Source organism: Pristiophorus japonicus, chromosome 20 (genome assembly GCF_044704955.1).
Source record: "Pristiophorus japonicus isolate sPriJap1 chromosome 20, sPriJap1.hap1, whole genome shotgun sequence".
NCBI lineage: Eukaryota > Metazoa > Chordata > Chondrichthyes > Pristiophoridae > Pristiophorus > Pristiophorus japonicus.
In genome coordinates, this window is record NC_091996.1 from 11,325,804 (window position 1) to 11,347,675 (window position 21,872).

At 47.3% G+C, this 21,872-nt stretch overlaps 1 protein-coding gene across 1 annotated transcript in view; it reads right to left on the minus strand.

Annotated features, from left to right (window-relative positions):
- Positions 1–21,872, minus strand: part of LOC139233085 (xenotropic and polytropic retrovirus receptor 1 homolog) — a 133,884-nt gene that overhangs the window by 39,379 nt on the left and 72,633 nt on the right. Inside the window, exon 3 of the mRNA XM_070863604.1 lies at positions 17,121–17,222. Coding sequence (XP_070719705.1) covers positions 17,121–17,222 — 102 coding nt within the window. The remainder of the gene's footprint in view (positions 1–17,120; positions 17,223–21,872) is intronic.

The window sequence follows — 21,872 nt, forward strand, 5'->3', positions numbered from 1 at the left end:
AAAGAACCAGAGGGGAGATGAGGAGAAATGGTTTCACTGAGAGTTGTCGGGATCTGGAACACTGTCCCTGAAAAGATGGTGGGAGCGGATTCCATCAATAATTTTAAACGGGAGTTGGACAGGTATTTGAGGATGAACAACTTAGGGGATTACGGGCACAAAGCGAGGATGTGGGACTGAGCACCACTGCTCTTTCAAAGAGCCGGCACAGGCACGACGGGCCGATTGGCCTCCTTCTGTGCTGTAAGTTTCTGTGATTCTAAATCTGGTGCTGAACTAGTAAAGATGAGTCAAGTAGTACTAAGTTCCCACCTGTTACACAGCCTGAAGGTTTTGTTGGGCCATGTGATATGGATCAGCGGCCTTCAGTACAGCTACACAATGACATTCGGGAAAGTAAAACTTCATCTTCAGATTGTGGGACAATGGTTCGAGAGAGTGGCTACTCAAATTTACTTTAGTAAATAGCCCATAGCATTGCCCAGAATCAGTTTGTGACCATAGGGTCTTTTAGTTTGTATCTGCACGATTACAATGAAGTTGGGAAAGAGACGTCAGAAACCCATTCCCCAGAGATAGAAATGTAATTAACCTCAAAGTGGAACTGGTACAAGGCGTAGAAGCACCAATCAGCTGGAGCAATTTGCATGTCCAGCCAAAGAATGCTATTGGTTCCTTGGGATGCAACAAGAACATAACATTAGAACATAAGAAACAGGAGCAGGAGTAGGTCATTCAGCCCCTCGAGCCTGCTCCGCCATTCAATGAGATCATGGCTGATCTTCTACCTCAACGCCACTTTCCCCATATCCCTTGATTCCCTTAATATACACAAATCTATCGATCTCTGTCTTCAATATGCTCAACGACTGACCTTCCACAGCTCTCTGGGGTAGAGAATTCCAAAGATTCACCACCCTCTGAGTGAAGAATTTTCTCCTCATCTCAGTCCTAAATGGCCGACCCCTTATTCTGAGACTGTGACCCCTGGTTCTAGACTCCCCAGCCAGGGGAAACATCCTCCCTGCATCTATCCTGTAAGAATTTTGAATGTTTCAATGAGATCACCTCTCATTCTTCTAAACTCTAGACAATATAGGCCTAGTCTACTCAATCTCTCCTCATCGGACAATTTCCCATCCCAGGAATCAATCTGGTAAACCTTCGTTGCACTCCCTCTATGGCAAGTATATCCTCCTTTAGGTAAGGAGACCAAAACTATACACAATACTCCAGGTGCAGTTTCACCAGGGCCTTATATAATTGCAGTAAGACTCAAATCCTCTTGCAATAAAGGCCAACATACCATTTATTTTCTTAATTGCTTGCTGTACCTGCATGTTAACTTTCAGTGATTCGTGTACAAGGACACCAACATTTCCCAATCTCTCACCATTTAAAAATGACTCTGTTTTTCTAATTTTCCTACCAAAGTGGATAACTTCTCATTTCTCCACATTATATTCTATTTGCTACGTTCTTGCCCACTCACTTAGCCTGTCTATATCCCCTTGAAGTCTATTTGCATCCTCCTCACAACTTACATTCCCACCTAGCTTTGTATCATCAGCAAACTTGGATATATTACAATTGGTCCCCTCATCCAAATCATTGATATAGATTGTGAATAGCTGGGGCCCAAACACTGATCCTTGTGGTACCCCACTAGTTACAGCCTGCCAACCCGAAAATGACCCGTTTATTCCTACTCTCTGCTCTCCGTCTGTTAACCAATCCTCAATCCGTGCTATTTTATTACCACCAATCCCATGAGCCCTAATTTTGTTTAATAACCTCTTGTGTCGCATCTTATCTGAAAATCCAAATACATCACATCCACTGGTTCCCCCTTATCTATTCTGCTAGTTACAATCTGAAAATTCTCTGACAGATTTGTCAAACATGATTTCCCTTTCATAAATCAGTGTTGACTCTGCCCAATCTTATTATTATTTTCTAAGTGCCCTGTAACCATGTCCTTGATAATAGATTCTATGAAAGATAAAGAAGAGGTTCGGTTAGTTAAGTAGTCGAAAATTTTGCTTGAGTCGAGGAGATTTGCAGAACCTTTCCACCAGAGATTAAATAGACGGAGCAGATAGAATCAGTTGTTTGTGCTCTGTGGCCAGATTGGGTTCGATGGGCCAAAGGCTTTTTAGGGCTTATTGCTTTTTCATTTTTTGTGGTACAAATCAAATATTTTAACTGGGACTCAATAATCTTCTTTCAGCTGATTTAATTCCCTATCTCCGGCCCACACTTCCTTGGACCACAGCTTTTTGCATAGAAGTACATCAAAATGACAAGAGGGAAGAGGCCATTCGGCCCAGCCAGTCTGTGTTGGTGTTTATCCTCCACACGGGCAGTAGTCCAAATCCCAAGTCCCCGCCCTGTTCACTCTTTTCCTTCAAACACCAATCTAACCTGTTCTTCTGTGTCTTAAAGTTCTCTGCCTCAGTCACGAGCCCCAAGAGCGAAAACTTCAAGAAGGGACAAGGTCCACAGTGTGGCAACGCACCGAGGATGAAATGAGTAGAGTGAAGAGCAGGTAATCAAGAAGTAGTGAATTGGATAATGCCAAGGGTGGACCTGTTCAAATGAACTAATAGCCCAGTAACCAATTGCATTCAGAGTTGGCAGCTGCACTTATCTGTCATGTATCTTACATTATTATATATAACTGTATCCTAACTTGCTACACATGACTGTAATAAGATATGACCTGTAACCACCAGCATACCTTACCGCCAGGGGCTGCACTTGCAGGAGACACTGGGATACCTGTCCCAGACAGGTATATAAGGACAGGTCTCGGGCAAGTGCAGCATTCCAGAGTTGTAAAATAAAGGTGCAGGTCTAGAGTGACCTTGACTTCACTACATGCCTCGTGTGAATCTCTACTGAGGGGACAGGACTTTACAGTGGCGACGAGGATGGGATTACAGAATCCACAAAATGACGAACAATGGATCAGATGAAAAGTACAATGCTGGAGACAATTGGGAGGACTTTATAGAAAGGCTCCAGCAAAGCTTTGTAACCAAAGACTGGTTAGGAGACGACAAAGCAGACAAGAGAAGAGCCCATCTCTTGACCAGCTGTGGCTCAAAAACATACGCTTTAATGAAGGATCTGCTGGCATTCGAGAAACCAGCAAGCAAGTTGTTTGAAGAATTGAGCACACTGGTAAGAGACCACCTGAAGCCAGCGAGAAGTCTACACATGGCCAGACACAGGTTCTACAACTATGGACACTGTGTGGGCCAGAGCATACCCGACTTCGTGGCGGAACTTCGGAGGTTGGCTAGTTTATGTGAGTTCTCCGATGAACTGAGGAGACAAATGCTGAGAGACTTTTTCATTGAAGGAATAAGCCATGCAGGCATATTCCGAACGCTCATAGAGACCAAGAACCTGACCTTAGAGGCAGCAGCACTGGTTGCACAGACATTCTTGGCAGGGGAAGAAGAAACGAGGTTGATTTACAATGCAGGTACGACAACTAACAAAATATCAGAACAAGGAGTTCACAGAGTGAAACAAGCTGCTACCCCCACACACAGACAAAACCGGGAGAACAGGCTCTCGACAGCAGGCAGAAGCCATCAAGGACCACAGGAACGGCCGTTCACACCTCATCAACCCACAATGCGAGCAATCAACTACAAACTGAGAGAAGCTCAAGAGAGATCAGCCAGACGCAGCTCATTCTTTGGAAACAATGGAAGCGGTCTGTGCTGGAGGTGTGGGGGTGGTCACTCGTCAAGGGGATGTCGATTTCAGCAGGCTGTTTGCAGGAACTGTGAAAATACAGGGCATCTGGCCCGCATGTGCAAAAAAACGGCAGCTCGGCTGGTATACGAATCGGATGGGTTGGAAAGCGGACCAGAAGATGGTGGGGACAGTACCCGGGACACCGATATACAGCGGGTCAACACGATCAATGGCCGCTGCTCCTACAACAAGACGCCTCCTATAATGATGAGGGTCCTACTCAACGGGATACCTGTCAACATGGAGCTGGATACGGGAGCGAGTCAATCTCTCATGGGCGCTCAACAATTTGAACAACTGTGGCCGCATAAAAGAGACAGACCAAAACTCAAGGGTCGACACCAAACTAAGGACCTATACCAAAGAAATCGTACCAGTCCTCGGCAGCGCCATGCTCTCTGTCACACACAAAGGGACAGTGAACCGACTTCCCCTGTGGATTGTCCCCGGAGACCCCCCAGCACTGCTGGGGAGAAGCTGGCTGGCAAAACTAAACTGGAAATGGGATGATGTTCATGCCATGTCGTTAGAGGAACAGACCTCCTGCTCAACAGTTATAAAGCGATTTGAACAATTCTTTCAGCCAGGTGTGGACACTTTCAAAGGGGCCAAAGTCAAAATCTACATCACACAGGATGCTAGACCGGTCCATCACAAGGCCAGAGCTGTACCCTATGTGATGAGGGAAAAGATTGAACACGAACTAGACAGGCTTCTGCGGGAAGGCATTATATCACCTGTGGAATTTAGCGACTGGGCAAGTCCCATCGTCCCAGTCATGAAGCCTGATGGATCCGTACGAATCTGTGGGGACTACAAATCTACCATTAACAGAGTCTCCCTACAGGACTAGTACCCGCTGCCCAGAGCGGAGGACTTATTTGCCACATTGGCTGGAGGTAAACTTTTCTCAAAACTAGACCTCACATCTGCGTATATGACGCAAGAATTGACCGAGGAATCCAAGCTACTCACCACCATCAACACACATCGAGGCCTTTTCATGTACAATCGATGCCCATTCGGCATCAGGTCGGCAGCTGCCATATTCCAGCACAACATGGAGAGTCTGCTCAAGTCCATCCCGGGGACGGTTGTATTTCAAGATGACATACTTATCACGGGCAGGGACACCGACTCCCATCTCCGTAATTTAGAGGAAGTACTAAAGCGGTTGGATCGTGTAGGCCTACGAGTTAAGAAATCCAAGTGCCTGTTTCTCGCACCCGAGGTTGAATTTTTGGGCAGAAGGATTGCCGCTGATGGAATCCGCCCAACAGAGTCCAAAACAGAAGCAATTCGCCTGGCACCCAGGCCCCGGAATGTCTCGGAACTGCACGCCTTTCTCGGGCTACTCAATTACTTTGGGAACTTTATGCAGAACTTAAGCACGCTGCTGGAGCCTCTCCACGTGCTACTCAGGAAGGGGTGCGATTGGTTTTGGGGGGACGCCCAGGAATGCGCCTTCAATAACGCAACCTTCTGTGTTCCAACAGTGTTTTGACTTTCTTTGATCCAGGTAAAAAGCTAGTTCTCACATGTGATGCGTCAGCATATGGGATCGGGTGCGTGTTACAACATGTCAATAGTGCGGGCAAATTACAACCCATAGCTTATGCCTCCAGGTCACTTTCGAGGGCAGAGCGCGGGTACGGAATGGTAGAGAAGGAGGCGCTCGCGTGCGTGTACGGTGTCAAAAAGATGCACCAATACCTTTTTAGGGCCAAGTTCGCATTAGAAACCGACCACAAGCCCCTCATGTCCCTACTATCCGAGAGCAAGGCAATAAACGGCAACGCCTCGGCGCAAATTCAACGGTGGGCACTCATGCTGGTGTCCTACGACTATACCATAAGGCACAGACAACTGTGCCGACGCGCTCAGCAGGCTACCCCTGGCGACCACGGAAGGGTCTGACGAACAGGACTGTGAGATAGTCATGGCAATCAATGTCTTTGAGTCCACAAGTTCGCCCATGATGGCTCGCCAAATCAGAGCCTGGACGGTCAGTGACCCCACGTTATCCTTAGTAAAAAGATGTGTCCTAACCGGTGACTGGGCAGAGGCTCGCGATGCCTGCCCCGAGGAAATCAAACCTTTCCATAGGCGCATGCATGAACTATCACTACAAGCAGACTGCCTGATGTGGGGCAGCCGAGTAGTTATGCCTCTGCGAGGCAGAGAAGCGTTTGTCCGGGAGCTCCATCACGAGCACCCGGGGATAGTTCTCATGAAGGCCATAGCCAGATTCCACGTCTGGTGGCCTGGCATTGACGCGGACATGGAGCTCTGCGTCCGACAGTGCACCATTTGTGCCCAACTCAGCAATGCCCCCAGGGAGGCTCCCCTGAGCCCCTGGCCTACCAAACCGTGGTTGCGGGTGCATGGGAAAAATGTTCCTCGTAGTTGTAGATGCATTTTCAAAGTGGATCGAATGCACCATTTTAAACTCGAGCACAATCTCCACCACTGTGGAGAGCCTCGCAACCATGTTTGCAACGCACGGAATCCCTGACATATTAGCAGTGACAATGGTCCGTGCTTCACCAACGCAGAATTCCAAGATTTTATAATTGACCACGGCATAAATCACGTCAAGACGGCACTGTTCAAGCCAGCCTCCAACGGCCAGGTGGAGAGAGCAGTGCAAATCATTAAACAAGGCATGCTTAAAATCCAAGGTCCCACGCTGCAGGGTCACCTGTCGCGACTGCTGTTCTCGTCCGCACTCATTGACTGGGACACCCCCCGTACAACTGTTGATGAAAAGGACTTTAAAAACAAGGCTCTCATTAATCCTCCCAGGCATGCACGAAATCATTGAGGCAAAGCGCCGTAAGCTGACTGAGTACCATGACAGAAATTCGAGGGGGAGATGGAATGAGATAGGGGACAAAGTGTTTGTACTAAACTATGGCAGGGGTCCCAAATGGCTTGCAGGGACAGTAACGGGCAAGGAAGGAAACAGGCTACTGGTAGTACAAATGGACAATGGCAAAACCTGCCGGAGGCAGGTAGACCAAGTCAAAAGCAGATTTACCAACAACACTGCGGAACCAGAGGCAGACTACAATGTGGAACTCGCACCACACCTGGTGGACAGACAGAGGGAACAACCTGAGGAAAGGGCAATCCCAACCGACAGCCCAGGTGAGTCAACAACAATCACACCAATCGAAACAGACAGCCCAGGCGAGATACCAGCAACCACACCCAAAGTAAAACAGACACCAAGGCAAACAACTGAACCACAATTCAGACGCTCCACACGAGAGCGTAGACCACCTGAGAGACTGAACTTATAAAAACAATAAGACCTTGGGGGAGGGTGATGTCATGTATCTTACATTATTATATATAACTGTATCGTAACATGCTATACATGACTGTAATAAGATATGACCTGTAACCACCAGCATACCTTACCACCAGGGGTGCACTTGCAGGAGACACTGGGATACCTGTCCCAGACAGGTATATAAGGACAGGTCTCAGGCAAGTGCAGCATTCCAGAGCTGTGAAATAAAGGTGCAGGACCTTGACTTCACCACATGCCTCGTGTGAATCTGTACTGAGGGGACAGGACTTTACATGATCAATCTGAGTTATAGTCATAATTATTGTCAAAGTAGTTGGTAGGAGGTTTAGAGGGGATTTGAGGAGAAATGTTTTCACCCAGAGGGTGGTGGGGTCTGGAACCCACTGTCTGAAAGCCTCATTGCATTTAAAAAGTATTGGCTATGGACTGAGAGCTAGAAAGTGGGATTAGGCTGGATAACTCTTTGTCGGCCGGCACGAACACGATGCGCCAAATGGCCTCCTTCTGTGCTGTAAATCTCTATGATTCTATGGGGTCAAGTTTCGGGCCGCACCTAGAACGGTGCAGCCCCGACATGGATGCCCGTTTTTGTGCCTAAAAGCGCGACAAAAAATGTACCTTGCAATTCTCGGGCTCCCTGTGGGTCCCTCGGAGCTCGGCGCGGCATGCGGACATCAGCGGGGGGCGGAGCCACAGAGTTGCGCCGATTCTGCAAGTGCAGGGGGGTGGGGCTCAGTCAAATGAGAGAATATCGTGCCGGCAGCCCTGCACGTACGTGTTGGAGCGCGCGCGCGCAGTAGCCCATAAATATTGGCACTCGGCCATTTTTAAAGGAACTTGAAAAGTGCTGATTTGTCTTGTGAACCTCTGGAAAGGCTTGGGATTGAATTCTGGTGATTTTTTTTGTGTCTGAAGGAGTGCTTTTAGCAGCACTGTTGAAGAAATCACCTGCTGAAATCAGTGAGTGCTGCTTTTCACTGCTAAACTTCCAGAACAGGTGCTGCATTGGTGCATGCAAAATAAGGACTCTGTGTTTTGAAAAATAAGAGTGTCAATTCAATACAGCAACGGAACAATGTCCACCAAGAACAAAGAATTTCTTGCATGAGGAAGTGGAGATATTAGTCAACGTCATTGAGCAGAGATGGCAGGAGCTAGATACCAGCAACAGAGGTCGCATAAAAGTGCCACCAAAAGAAATGAAGAAACGCTGGAATCAAGTTGCAGAAGATTACTGCGCAGTGGTGCATACCAGGAGATCTGGAAGCCAGTGTAAAAAGAAATGGCATGACCTTGGTCAAGTAGTTAGTGTAAGTAATATTTTCATTTTTTAATGTAATCGTAATTGTAATGTGACTATCTGTATGACCCACCCTGCAGAAAGACGCACTCAGTAAAAAGTTATATTTTACTCTTTGCAGAAGAAATTGGCCCACAACAAAAGGGAAGCGACTCGAACAGGAGGAGGCACGTCCAATCTGCATCCACTGACACCCTTGGAACAGAGGGTAGCTGCTACGATGAGTCATACATGGAGAAAAGCAATCAGTACAGCACAAGCTGGGCCCGCACGCGAGGAAGAGGGTAAGTCCTGAAAATGCATCGTGGCCCTTTAAATCAACCTGCTGCCTGGCCTGCTATGTGTGAGAGTACTCATGCCACCCATCCTGTCCCCTCCCTGTTTGACTGTTCTGATGTATTTTGGAGAACATGATGATGATGCTGATGATGATGATGATGATGATGCTGCCAACCCTGAGGATCCTGAAGATCCAGAACAAGAACTAACTAGTAGAACCAGATGCGGACGATCCAGACTGGATGATGGCAGCGATGACTGAAATGTCTACAGGGGAGAGCTTCCAAATTAATGTTTATGAGCCCCCATTAAGGGGCATCAGAGTTTCAACCCCTTGCATAGGTTCTGGTTCCACCCTCCATGGTTTTGATTCCGATGTTGCAGGTCCCAGTGGTGCTGCTGGTGTAATGCAGCATTCTACAGTCAGTGCACTACCGTCCGAGCCTGCGCCTTCCACTCGCATAGGTCCTGGTTCCACCTTCCATGGTTTTGATTCCGACATTGCGGGTCCCAGTGGTGCTGGTGATATAATGGAGCAGTTTACACCCATTCACCCATCATCCCAGCCCACGGCTCGCACTCGAGTGCTGCCGTCTGGAACACCGAGCGTCCCACCATCCCAGCCTGAGCCTCTCTCTAGTACTGCCGTCTGGAACACAGAGCGTCCCACAGTCCCAGCCCGCGCCTCTCTCTCTAGTACTGCCGTCTGGAACACAGAGCGTCCCACAGTCCCAGCCCACGCCTCCCAGTGTAGTGGTGCCACAAGGCAGACCCAGGCAGAGGAGAAGGAGATTGGAGACATGCTCTCCTGAGATGCAGCATGCAACAGATGCGGCTCAGGTTGTGGCATTGGGGATGGAGACCAATGAGCTTACCCGATCACTCATCGGTGGCATCAGTGCAGTGGGTGAAGAGTTGACGGTCCTGACGGGAGAAATAGCAGTAATGACACGGGAGCTTCGTGAGGGAATGTCCGAGGGAGTGCAATCGACGGCACAGGCCGTCAGGGAGGTAGCTGCTGCAATAAGGGCACACAGCCCGACCAATCAAATGATACCCCCATGAAGAAGTGAACATTCACTGAGATGTGGATGAGACATGGTTTTGCAGCCTTTCTTTGCTGCTTTTGTTCTTGTTGTTGATATAGCTGTAGTAGCGTTTTTTAAATTGAAATTATTTTGTAACTTTTGTAACTTTACAACTTATAAGTGATCTTAGGGTTTTTAAGTGATCTAATAGTGTAAATGCTCTCACTTTTTGTATCTTATTTACTTTTGCACCTAAAAAGTGATCTTTAAGTTTAAGTGATCTTAAGAGTGTAAGGTTTTTCACATTGAAATTGTTTTGTAACTTTATAAGTTTTTAAGTGATCTTCAAGGGTCATATTAAAAAGTAAGGTTTGATACAACAAATATTTTATTACAGTGACGTTAACTTTTCAATAAAATATGTTTTCATTAAAACTGCTTCATGTTCCATTAACACAACACAACGTCGGAACAACTGCAAAGAATAAACATGTCCATACGCAACAGTGGTCGCAGAGCCCTCAGGCATCAGTAGTTGAAGCGTTCACGGATGAGCTGCTGGCGCAAGGCTCGAGCAATCGTTAAAGGGGCACGATGGACGTCCCTCCTCCGACCTTGTGCTCTGACATCAGTCACTTGCATGCTTTCCTGATTGTCGTCATCATCCTCATCCTGCTTTTCCAAAATACCATCATCAGGCACTGGACCCTCACGTAGGTCTTCTGGTTCCACTACCAGCCCCTGCTGCCTCAAGATGGCTAAGTTATGGAGCATGCAGCACACAACAGTGAAGTGACCGACAATCTGAGGAGAGTATTGCAAGTGTCCTCCGGAATGGTCCAGGCATCGGAATCGCTGGTTCAATGTGCCAATGGTCCTCTCAATGATGCTGCGCGTCGCAATGTGCGCCATGTTGTATTGACGGTCAGTTTCTGTCCGTGTCACGCGTAGAGGCGTCATGAGCCAGGTGGTCAGGCCGTACCCTTTGTCTCCCAGTAGCCAGCTCTGCCCTTCTGGCTGCTGCTGAAACATGTCAGATATAACGCTGTCGCGTAGGATGAACACATCATGAGTGCTGCCAGGGTATCTCGCATCGACTGACATGACGCGCTGCTTGTCGTCACACACGAGCTGCACATTGATAGAGTGGAAACCTTTCCTATTTCGGTACTGCTCAGAATCCTCCATAGGTGCTCGCAAGGCGATGTGGGTACAATCAATGCGGCCTTGTACCTTTGGGAAGCCGGCAATCCTGAAGAAGCCCACAGCCCTGTCATGGATCGCTTGTGCGGTCATTGGGAAATTGATGAAGTCATTCCCCCGCGCAGACAGTGCAGCCGTGACCTGGTAAACGCAGGCAGGTATTGCACGTTGAGAGATGGCACGCACATCTCCAGTTGTAGCCTGAAATGATCCCGAGGCATAGAAGGCAAGTGCAGCTGTTACCTTCACTGCAACAGACAGGGCAGTCGGCGTTCTGCTTCTGGGCTGCAAATCTGCTCTCAGCATATCAAATATCTCAGCGACAACTTCTCTGCGGAAACGCAGCCTTTTGTCACAATCAGCCTCGCTCATGTCCAGGTCCGAGCACCTGGCTCGATGTTGCCGACGTGGGTAAGGTCTCCTGCCCATCAACCTACGGGCTATGACGTTCCTGGTGTGATGAGCTCGAATCAATTCTCTCCTATGCAATGAATTGCTGGCAAACCATTGCATACTCCGTGGTGTTGACAATGCAGCACCCATTCTGCAATTACAAATTTAAGTTTCAAACTGGCTACCTGGTTGCCTCTCCTTGTCCCTGGCCGAATGGCCTCAGCCTCCCTCGCAGCTCGAAGGCTGCTTGCTGCCGTTGTTGTCGGGCTGCCGTCTAGTCACTGACGCCACACGCTGTCTCCTACGTGACGGGAAGGCCTGCCTGAAGCACCGCAACTCGAAGGCTGCTGCTGCTTCTCTCAGGTAGGAATAGTCAATATTTTGTATTTGCTTTGTTTATAATTTTTTTATTCAGGATGGCTCTTTATTTGTATAAGTGAGACGGTTGGATGCTTGTAGAATTTAATTACTTCCCTTCCCCTCCCCCCCCCTTCCCCCTCTCATTCCCTACGCCTGATTTGTAACCTACGCCTGATTTCTAAAGTGTTTTTCTGAGCGTACAAAAATCTATACTTACTCCATTCCAAGTTAGTTTGGAATAAGTTTTCGCTGCTTAAACTTTCAAAACAGGCGTAAGTGGCCGGACACGCCCCCTCTTGAGAAAAAAAATCTGTTCCAAACTGAAACTGTTCTAACTGACTAGAACTGGAGCAAACTAAATGCCAAGACTTGCAATTTCTAAGATATTCCATTCTAAACCAGTTGCTCCAAAAAAAATAGGAGCAACTCAGGCCGAAACTTGACCCTTATAGTCCTTGGGCTAGAAATTCGGCTGTTTAGCGCCACCATTAGCGCCAGAGAGGGGACCACTAAACACCTCCCGCCTGAGTGCCGTGAACGTTAGTGAAGGTCTAGCGGCAGCGCTGACAGTTTGCACTGCGCTCGCTAGCCCCGCCCACTCGGCGACGTCACCGAGTGTGCAACGCCCCCGTAGCCCCGCGTCTGGAAAACTGACTCTTTTTCGTCCAGAGTATCGCCTGCGCTGAGACCGGCGAGGGGAAAACAGTCGGTCCAGCGACGATCCCGGGGTGATAGCGTCCGGAGAGCAAGGCAAGGGCTGAAATTTCACTTTTTCAACTTTTATTTATTTGTTGCAATATTGGGGGAAGCGTGGGGTGTAGGGTCATTGAAGTTTTCAGCAGGATTTCTTTTTCCAGGTTCAGGCGCTAGATTGCCGGCATCGTAGCGCCAAAATATTGAGTAGGCCTCCTGCGCTATCGCTCCGTTAGCGCCCGAAAGGGCGTGTGGAACGCTTCCCTTAGTGTTCCACTCTCCCCTTGGGGCGATACAGCTGAATATCGCACTTTGAGGCAGTAGACATCACCCGGTGCTAAAGATAGCGGGCCTTACCAAATTTCTAGCCCCTTTACTTTTGATGTTTAGAATGATACGAAGCTCAGTGCTGGAGGCTCCCTTCGTCATGCAACTTTCTGCCCAGTGAGGGTTTCACCCGCTGAGAAAATTCTCTATGCATGCCTGGACAATGCACATTACATCTGGAGTATAACTAAATCTGTTAGTTATTCCGGATTGCCGTGTATAATAAAGCACTGTTGTATTTCAATAGATCATCCATCTGATGACAAGCAAGAAAAAAAATAGCACCTCAGTGCAACTCTTACAAACATCTCAAAGCACTTCACACAGAATTATTTACACAACGAACATAGTGAAGTGATTGCTTTTTAAGTAGGTAAACCTGGCAGCTATTTTACAAACAGCAAGATCCCACAAACCGCGATGAAATGTTCGGTTAGTTTGTCTTGGGCCAATATTTATCCCTCGACCAACGTGACTCAAACAGGTTATCTGGCCATCATCTCATTGCTGCATGTGGGACCTTGCTGTGTTTCAATTGGCTGTCGTGTTTCCTACAACAGTGACTGCACTCCAAACAAGTACTTAACTGGTTGGAAAGCGCTTTGGGAAAATCCGGAGGTCGTGAAAGGCACTATAGAAATGTTTGTTCTTTCTGAGCCACCGGTGGTGACAACAAGGGCAATTGACATGGGGGTCGGAGGGTGGAGAATTGGGGTGCAGTGTTGCAGCCCTATCTCCGATCTCCGATCTGTGATCTTTGAGCACAGCTTCCCTATTCACCTGAAGTGTGAGGTGATACATTTTGGTAGGAAGAACGAGGTGAGACCATACGCACTAACCGGTACTGTTTTAAAGGAGGTGCAGGAAGAGAGAGACCTGGCGTGTTTGCGAACAAACCTTTGAAGGTGACAGGACAGATTAATAAAACAGGTCATAAAGCATATGGGATCCTGGGCTTTATAAATAGAGGCATAGAATACAAAAGCCAGAAAGCTATGCTAAACCTGTACAAAACACAAGTTCGGCCCCAGCTGGAGTATTGTGTCCAAAAGCAAAATGCTGCAGATGCTGCAGAATCTGGAATAAAACCAGAAAATGCTGGCAATATCAGCAGGTCAGGCAGCATCTGTGGAGAGGAAACCGAGTTAACGTTTCGGGTCGATGACCCTTCCTCAGAACTGGAGAGTGTTCGAAAAGAACAAATTCTTAACAAGCACTGAAAGGGTGAGGGGAAGAGAGAACAAAAGGGAAGGTCTGTGATAGGTTGGAAGACAGGAGAGATTAGAGAGACAAAGGGGATGATGGCCCAAAGTCAAATGGTAATGCCAAGACTTAGAGAAATATTAGTCAGAGTAGGGTGCGAATGGTAGGATAATGACCAGCTGCCATGAGAGACAAGGAGAAAAAAAGAAAGAAAGAAACAGGCTCTGGGGGCGGTGGGAGGGGGGAAAGGGAACTGAAGATTGGCAGCGGTTACGCTCTGAAATTGTTGAACTCGATGTTGAGTCCAGAAGGCTGTAAAGTGCCTAAACGAAAGATGAGGTGCTGTTCCTCGAGTTTGCGTTGAGCTTCGTTGGAACAGTGTAGGAGACCGAGGACACAGAGGTCAGAGTGAGGATGCAGTGGAGAATTAAAGTGACAGGCGACTGGAGTATTGAGTCCAATTCTGGGCACTGCACTTTAGGAAGGACGTGAAGGCTTTTGGAGAGGGTACAGAAGAAATTTACTAGAATGGTTCCAGGGATGAGGGATTACAGTTACGTGGATAGACTGGGAGAAGCTGGGGTTGTTCTCTGTAATGTATTTGCTTCATGGTTTCTTTGCTTAAGAATTCCTAGCAACACATTGCCATTAGTAACTAGTTGGTTTATTAATCAAAGGATTAACAATCACACTACACATTACCAGTTCATCCACTAGGCTCACAACTGCAAACCCCATCGTGGATGACCTAGACCCAACTGGCTGGGGTTTTATTGAGTCTTGTGAACATCACGTGACTGGCTAAGCCACTCTCAATGAAACAGCTCTACAAACCTGTGAGCATACTCACAGTTGCATACATTACGTTCTCCTTGGAGCAAAGAAGGCCAAGAGGAGATTCGAGAGAGGTGTTTAAAATCATGAAGGGTTTTGATAGAGTAAATGAGAGAAACTGTTTTCAACAGGTGAAGGGTCGGTAACCAGAGGGCACAGATTTAAGGTGATTGGACAAAGAACCAGAGACGACATAGGGAAAAACTTTTTTACACAATGGGTGGTTACAATTTGGAATGCGCTGCGTTCAGTTTTATGATTTTAGTTGGGAGTTTCCAGAGCTAATTCATAAATTGAGAATTGCTGACACAGAACTAGTCAGCAAAACATCTGTGATTATAAACTAATAATGGCCAAAGTATGATTTTGTCCCCCTGCTTATTGAGGGGACTCAAAGATGGTTGTAATGTATGCACCTGTGAGCATGCTCATAGAGTTGTGGAGCTGTTGACCCTCTGTGCCTTTCAGTTCAACACGGAGGGGATTCCTGTACAGGCTGCTCTTGCACACTTTCCACTTTGCCATCCTCGTCTGCCATCCGGACACGCTGTGGTGCACCATCTTGCCGTCCGGAGGAGGCGGGGGTCCCCACTGGAGTGCTCCCTACATGGGAGTCCTCCTTCTATTTATTGGGGACTTGGTCTGGAAGGTGTTGCACGGAGCAGTCCCATGCAATCGTTTTTTAAGTCGGTTCATGGACTTCCAGGCCGCCTGTAATTTCTGCGGTCTAGAGGAGTCTGTGTTCCATGTTTACGCTGCGTGTGCGAGGTTGCAGCCCCTCTTCCAATATTTAAAGGGGCTGCTCCTCAATTTCTGGCTGCACTTCAGTCCCACACTCCTGATCTTTGGGCACCCTGTGCGGAGGGGAGCAAGCAGGTCGGAAGGCCTCCTCGTAGGACTGCTCCTGGGCACGGCCAAGGGTGCCATCAACCGGTCCAGGCAGCGGGCGGTCGAGGGGGTCGTTCAGCCCAACTGCCTGCCTCTCTCCTGCGCGTACATCCGGGCCAGGGTGTCCTTGGAGATGGAGCACGCGATGTCCACCGGTACGCTCGCGGCCTTCCGCGAGAGGTGGGCACCGGAGGGACTGGAGTGCATCATCACCCCCGGCAACCAAATTTTAATTTGATTTTATTTATTTTACAGTTTAATTTGTTTTTAATTGCCGGTTTTAGTGTCCCCCTCCACTTTTATAGGGGGCACTTGGAAAATTCACGATTTTAATGCCCCCCAAAAAATCTACAAAAATACAAAAAAAAAGGGCATTGGAAAATGTTTGGAGTGGCCCCCCCAGATTGGGGGGTACTTGATTTAAATGTTTTATTTTGTCTCTTTAAAAAAAAAGAGTTGTGGAGCTGTTGACCCTCTGTGCCTTTCAGTTCGACACGGAGGGGATTCCTGTACGGGCTGCTCTTGCACACTCTCCACTTTGCCATCCTCGTCTGCCATCCGGACACGCCGTGGTGCACCATCTTGCCGTCCGGAGGAGGCGGGGGTCCCCAATGGAGTGCTCCCTACATGGGGGGAGGCCTCCTTCTATTTATTGGGGATTTGGTCTGGAAGGTGTTGCACGGAGCAGTCCAGGCTGCGGGCGGTTGAGGGGGTCGTTCAGCCCGACTGCCTGCCTCTCTTCCGTGGTTACATCCAAGCCAGGGTGTTCCTGGAGATGGAGATGGGCACCGGAGGGACTGGAGTGCATCATTACCCCCAGCAACCAAATTTTAATTTGATTTAAGTTTACTGTCCATAGTTTAATTTATTTAATGTGTCGGTTTTAGTGCCCCCCTTTAATTAGGGGCCACTTGATTTACAGATCAACTTGGTTTACAGATCAACTTAAAATAGTTGTAGAGCTGTTGAGTTGGGAGTGGCTTAGCCAGTCACGTGATGTTCACAAGACTCAATAAAACCCCAGCCATGATGAGGCAGGTGGTTGTGAGCCTGGTGGATGAATTGGGAATGTGTATTGTGATTGTTAAACCTTTTTCTAATAAACCAACAAGTTCTTGAAAGGCGCTATATAAATGCAAGTCTTTCTTGCTTTCTTTCTCTTAATAGCAATGTGTTGCTATGAATTCTTCAGCAAACAACCCATGAAGCAAATACATTACAGTGGTCAATAGAATCACAGAATCTTACAGCACAGAAGGAGGCCATTGAGCCCTCCGTGCCTGTGCCGGCTCTTGGAAAGAACTGTCCAATTTAATCCCACGCCCCAGCTTTCTCCCCATAGCCCTGCAAATGAGTCCTCTTCAAGGACATGTCCAATTGCCTTTTGAAAGTGTCTGTGGAATCTGATTGCACCACCCTTTTCAGGCCACGCGTTCCAGAACAACAAAATCAGTAGCAGCAACTTTATGGGGATCCGTAGATACAGCGAACGGAAAAAATACAGGAATCTCGAGTTTACCTGCGTAAAATGTGTTTATTTTGGTGAGTTCCTTTTCGCTTATCTGGAAGAATCTTTCTTCAAGTGATGCGTAGTAGCGCTGAGTGACTGCGGGTTCTGTGACTGCGGAGACAAATACATAAAACATATCAAAAATCAACAGGAAATCAGGAGAATTTTATGTTCTTTATATTGAGAATTTTACATATGCTAGCAGTTCTCCTGTGGCATTGCTCATGGTGAGTCAGAGGATGAAGCGTGACAACTAAAGTGTGACAGGAAGTGTGACACTTGCAGGAAGTGCACACCATACATAAGATTTTTAATTTATTATAGAGGGGATGACATGCCTCTACCACCAGTATAATAGAACACCTTTGGAGGTCTGAGCAACATGCTATAACAACATTGCACTGCAGGTTGTGCTAACTCGATAGCCTATCTTGAATCTCAGTGATAGTATGACTAGGACGCAAGCACTATGCAAGTAAGGTAGATGTTAGATGGTTAGAATGTTTATGTATGGATGTTTAGATTTCTCTTTCAAAAGGATAATCGATAATAGTATTCCCTGACTGTTCCAAGGCCTCCCACATTTTACCCTACGTAAACTAGAGCTGATCCAAAACTCGGCTGCCCGTGTCTTGTCTTGTACCAAGTCCTGCTCACCCATCACCTCTGTGCTCGCTGACCTACATTGGCTCCTGGTCAAGCAATGCCTCAATTTCAAAATTGTCATCCTTGTTTTCAAATCCCTCCATGGCCCTCGCCCCTCCCTATCTCTGTAATCTCCTCCAGCCCTACCCTCCCCACCCCGAGATGTCTGCGCTCCTCTAATTCTGCCCTCCTGAGCATCCCTGATTATAATCGCTCAACCATTGGTGGCCGTGCCTTCTGTTGCCTAGACCCCAAGCTCTGGAACTCCCTGCCTAAACCTCTCCACCTCTCTTTCCTCCTTCAAGACGCTCCTTAAAACCTACCTCTCTGACCAAGCTTTTGGTCACCTGCGCTAATTTTTCCTTATGCGGCTCGGTGTCAATTTTTTATATCTCATAATACTCCTGTGAAGCGCCTTGGGACGTTTCACTACGTTAAAGGCGCTATGTAAATACCAGTTGTTGCTGTTGTAATGGGCACCTGCTCTCTCTTTCTAATGCAGGTTCATTTAAAAAGTTTTCATTTAATAGTAAGCTAAGGATCTCTTCTCTTCTCAACCGCTACCAGACACAGCTGCCATCCAACTCTGCCTCCATCCATTCTCTCTGTCTGTCTCCAATTCTACTTTCAACGTGTCGCTTCCACATCTCTCAGCAATTCAGATGCGGCTGCATCTCCTAATTTGCGGCGCTGGATTCAGAAGCCTCTTTCCCTTTAAGCAAGATGACCATGTATAGAGAGACAAGGGGCTGTGCGCTGAACTGCTCATGTTCAAAGCCATTTCAAAGTTTGTTCCTGTTCTGTTTAGCATACGTGTTGGGCTTTGGCCACGAGGGAGAAACGCTGAGAGCTCGTCGGCTGTGCAGCTGTGTTTTTGCTCCTGGCTTGGCGTCTTTCTCTACTGTTAGTCCAGGAACCAGAATTCCACCTGAGTACCTAGTGGCCTATTGGTGACCCGCTCCCTTAGTGATTCGGTGGTCAGTTTGTTTTCAGTTGTTTGGTGGCCTTATGAAGTCTTTCCACATTTGGGACAATCAAAAAGTGGAGCTGTGTGTGGAGAGATCAGGGTCGGGCCTGTTCTGCTGGAGGGTAATTACCCTCACCCATTCTGTTGGATGTAAGAGATTCCATTCAGTAAAACAGAGGATAACCATAGCAACCACCTACAGAACTGGCACAGGCAATTGTTCCACATGTGAAAGTGAGTCAACATGCAGAGAGGCAAAACCACAGATATATTACACCATGGCAAACTGGTCATAGAAACATAGAAAATTGGTGCAGGAGCAGGCCATTCAGCCCTTCTAGCCTGCACCGCCATTCAATGAGTTCATGGCTGAACATGAAACTTCAGTACCCCCTTCCTGCTTTCTCGCCATAACCCTTGATCCCCCGAGTAGTAAGGACTTCATCTAACTCCCTTTTGAATATATTAAGTGAATTGGCCTCAACTACTTTCTGTGGTAGAGAATTCCACAGGTTCACCACTCTCTGGGTGAAGAAGTTTCTCCTCATCTCGGTACTAAATGGCTTACCCCTTATCCTCAGACTGTGACCCCTGGTTCTGGACTTCCCCAACATTGGGAACATTCTTCCTGCATCTAACCTGTCCAAACCCGTCAGAATTTTAAACGTTTCTATGAGGTCCCCTCTCATTCTTCTGAACTCCAGTGAATACAAGCCCAGTTGATCCAGTCTTTCTTGATAGGTCAGTCCCGCCATCCCGGGAATCAGTCTGGTGAATCTTCGCTGCACTCCCTCAATAGCAAGAATGTCCTTCCTCAAGTTAGGAGACCAAAACTGTACACAATACTCCAGGTGTGGCCTCACCAAGGCCCTGTACAACTGTAGCAACACTTCCCTGCCCCTGTATTCAAATCCCCTCGCTATGAAGGCCAACATTCCATTTGTTTTCTTAACCGCCTGCTGTACCTGCATGCTAACCTTCAATGACTGATGTACCATGACACCCAGGTCTTGTTGCACCTTCCCTTTTCCTAATCTGTCATCATTCAGATAATAGTCTGTCTCTCTGTTTTTACCACCAAAGTGGATAACCTCACATTTATCCACATTATACTTCATCTGCCATGCATTTGCCCACTCACCTAACCTATCCAAGTCACTCTGCAGCCTAATAGCATCCTCCTCGCAGCTCACACTGCCACCCAACTTAGTGTCATCCGCAAATTTGGAGATACTGCATTTAATCCCCTCGTCTAAATCATTAATGTACAATGTAAACAGCTGGGGCCCCAGCACAGAACCTTGTGGCACCCCACTAGTCACTGCCTGCCATTCTGAAAAGTACCCGTTTACTCCTACTCTTTGCTTCCTGTCTGACAACCAGTTCTCAATCCACGTCAGCACACTACCCCCAATCCCATGTGCTTTAACTTTGCACATTAATCTCTTGTGTGGGACCTTGTCGAAAGCCTTCTGAAAGTCCAAATATACCACATCAACTGGTTCTCCTTTGTCCACTTTACTGGAAACATCCTCAAAAAATTCCAGAAGATTTGTCAAGCATGATTTCCCTTTCACAAATCCATGCTGACTTGGACCTATCATGTCACCATTTTCCAGATGCACTGCTATGACATTCTTAATAATTGATTCCATCATTTTACCCACTACTGAGGTCAGGCTGACCGGTCTATAATTCCCTGTTTTCTCTCTCCCTCCTTTTTTAAAAAGTGGTGTTACATTGGCTACCCTCCACTCCATAGGAACTGATCCAGAGTCAATGGAATGTTGGAAAATGACTGTCAATGCATCCGCTATTTCCAAGGTCACCTCCTTAAGTACTCTGGGATGCAGTCCATCAGGCCCTGGGGATTTATCGGCCTTCAATCCCATCAATTTCCCCAACACAATTTCCCGACTAATAAAGATTTCCCTCAGTTCCCCCTCCTTACTAGACCCTCTGACCCCTTTTATATCCGGAAGGTTGTTTGTATCCTCCTTAGTGAATACCGAACCAAAGTACTTGTTCAATTGGTCTGCCATTTCTTTGTTCCCCGTTATGACTTCCCCTGATTCTGACTGCAGGGGACCTACGTTTGTCTTTACTAACCTTTTTCTCTTTACATACCTATAGAAACTTTTGCAATCCACCTTAATGTTCCCTGCAAGCTTCTTCTCGTACTCCATTTTCCCTGCCCTAATCAAACCCTTTGTCCTCCTCTGCTGAGTTCTAAATTTCTCCCAGTCCCCAGGTTCGCTGCTATTTCTGGCCAATTTGTATGCCACTTCCTTGGCTTTAATACTATCCCTGATTTCCCTTGATAGCCACGGTTGAGCCACCTTCCCTTTTTTATTTTTACGCCAGACAGGAATGTACAATTGTTGTAATTCATCCATGCGGTCTCTAAATGTCTGCCATTGCCCATCCACAGTCAACCCCCTAAGTATCATTCGCCAATCTATCCTAGCCAATTCACGCCTCATACCTTCAAAGTTACCCTTCTTTAAGTTCTGGACCATGGTCTCTGAATTTACTGTTTCATTCTCCATCCTAATGCAGAATTCCACCATATTATGGTCACTCTTCCCCAAGGGGCCTCGCACAATGAGATTGCTAATTAATCCTCTCTCATTACACAACACCCAGTCTAAGATGGCCTCCCCCCTAGTTGGTTCCTCAACATATTGGTCTAGAAAACCATCCCTTATGCACTCCAGGAAATCCTCCTCCACCGTATTGCTTCCAGTTTGGCTAGCCCAATCTATGTGCATATTAAAGTCACCCATTATAACTGCTACACCTTTATTGCATGCACCCCTAATTTCCTGTTTGATGCCCTCCCCAACATCCCTATTACTGTTTGGAGGTCTGTACACAACTCCTACTAACGTTTTTTGCCCTTTGGTGTTCTGCAGCTCTGCCCATATAGATTCCACATCATCCAAGCTAATGTCTTTCCTAACTATTGCATTAATCTCCTCTTTAACCAACAATGCTACCCCACCTCCTTTTCCTTTTATTCTATCCTTCCTGAATGTTGAATACCCCTGAATGTTGAGTTCCCAGCCCTGATCATCCTGGAGCCACGTCTCCGTAATCCCAATCACATCATATTTATTAACATCTATTTGCACAATTAATTCATCCAC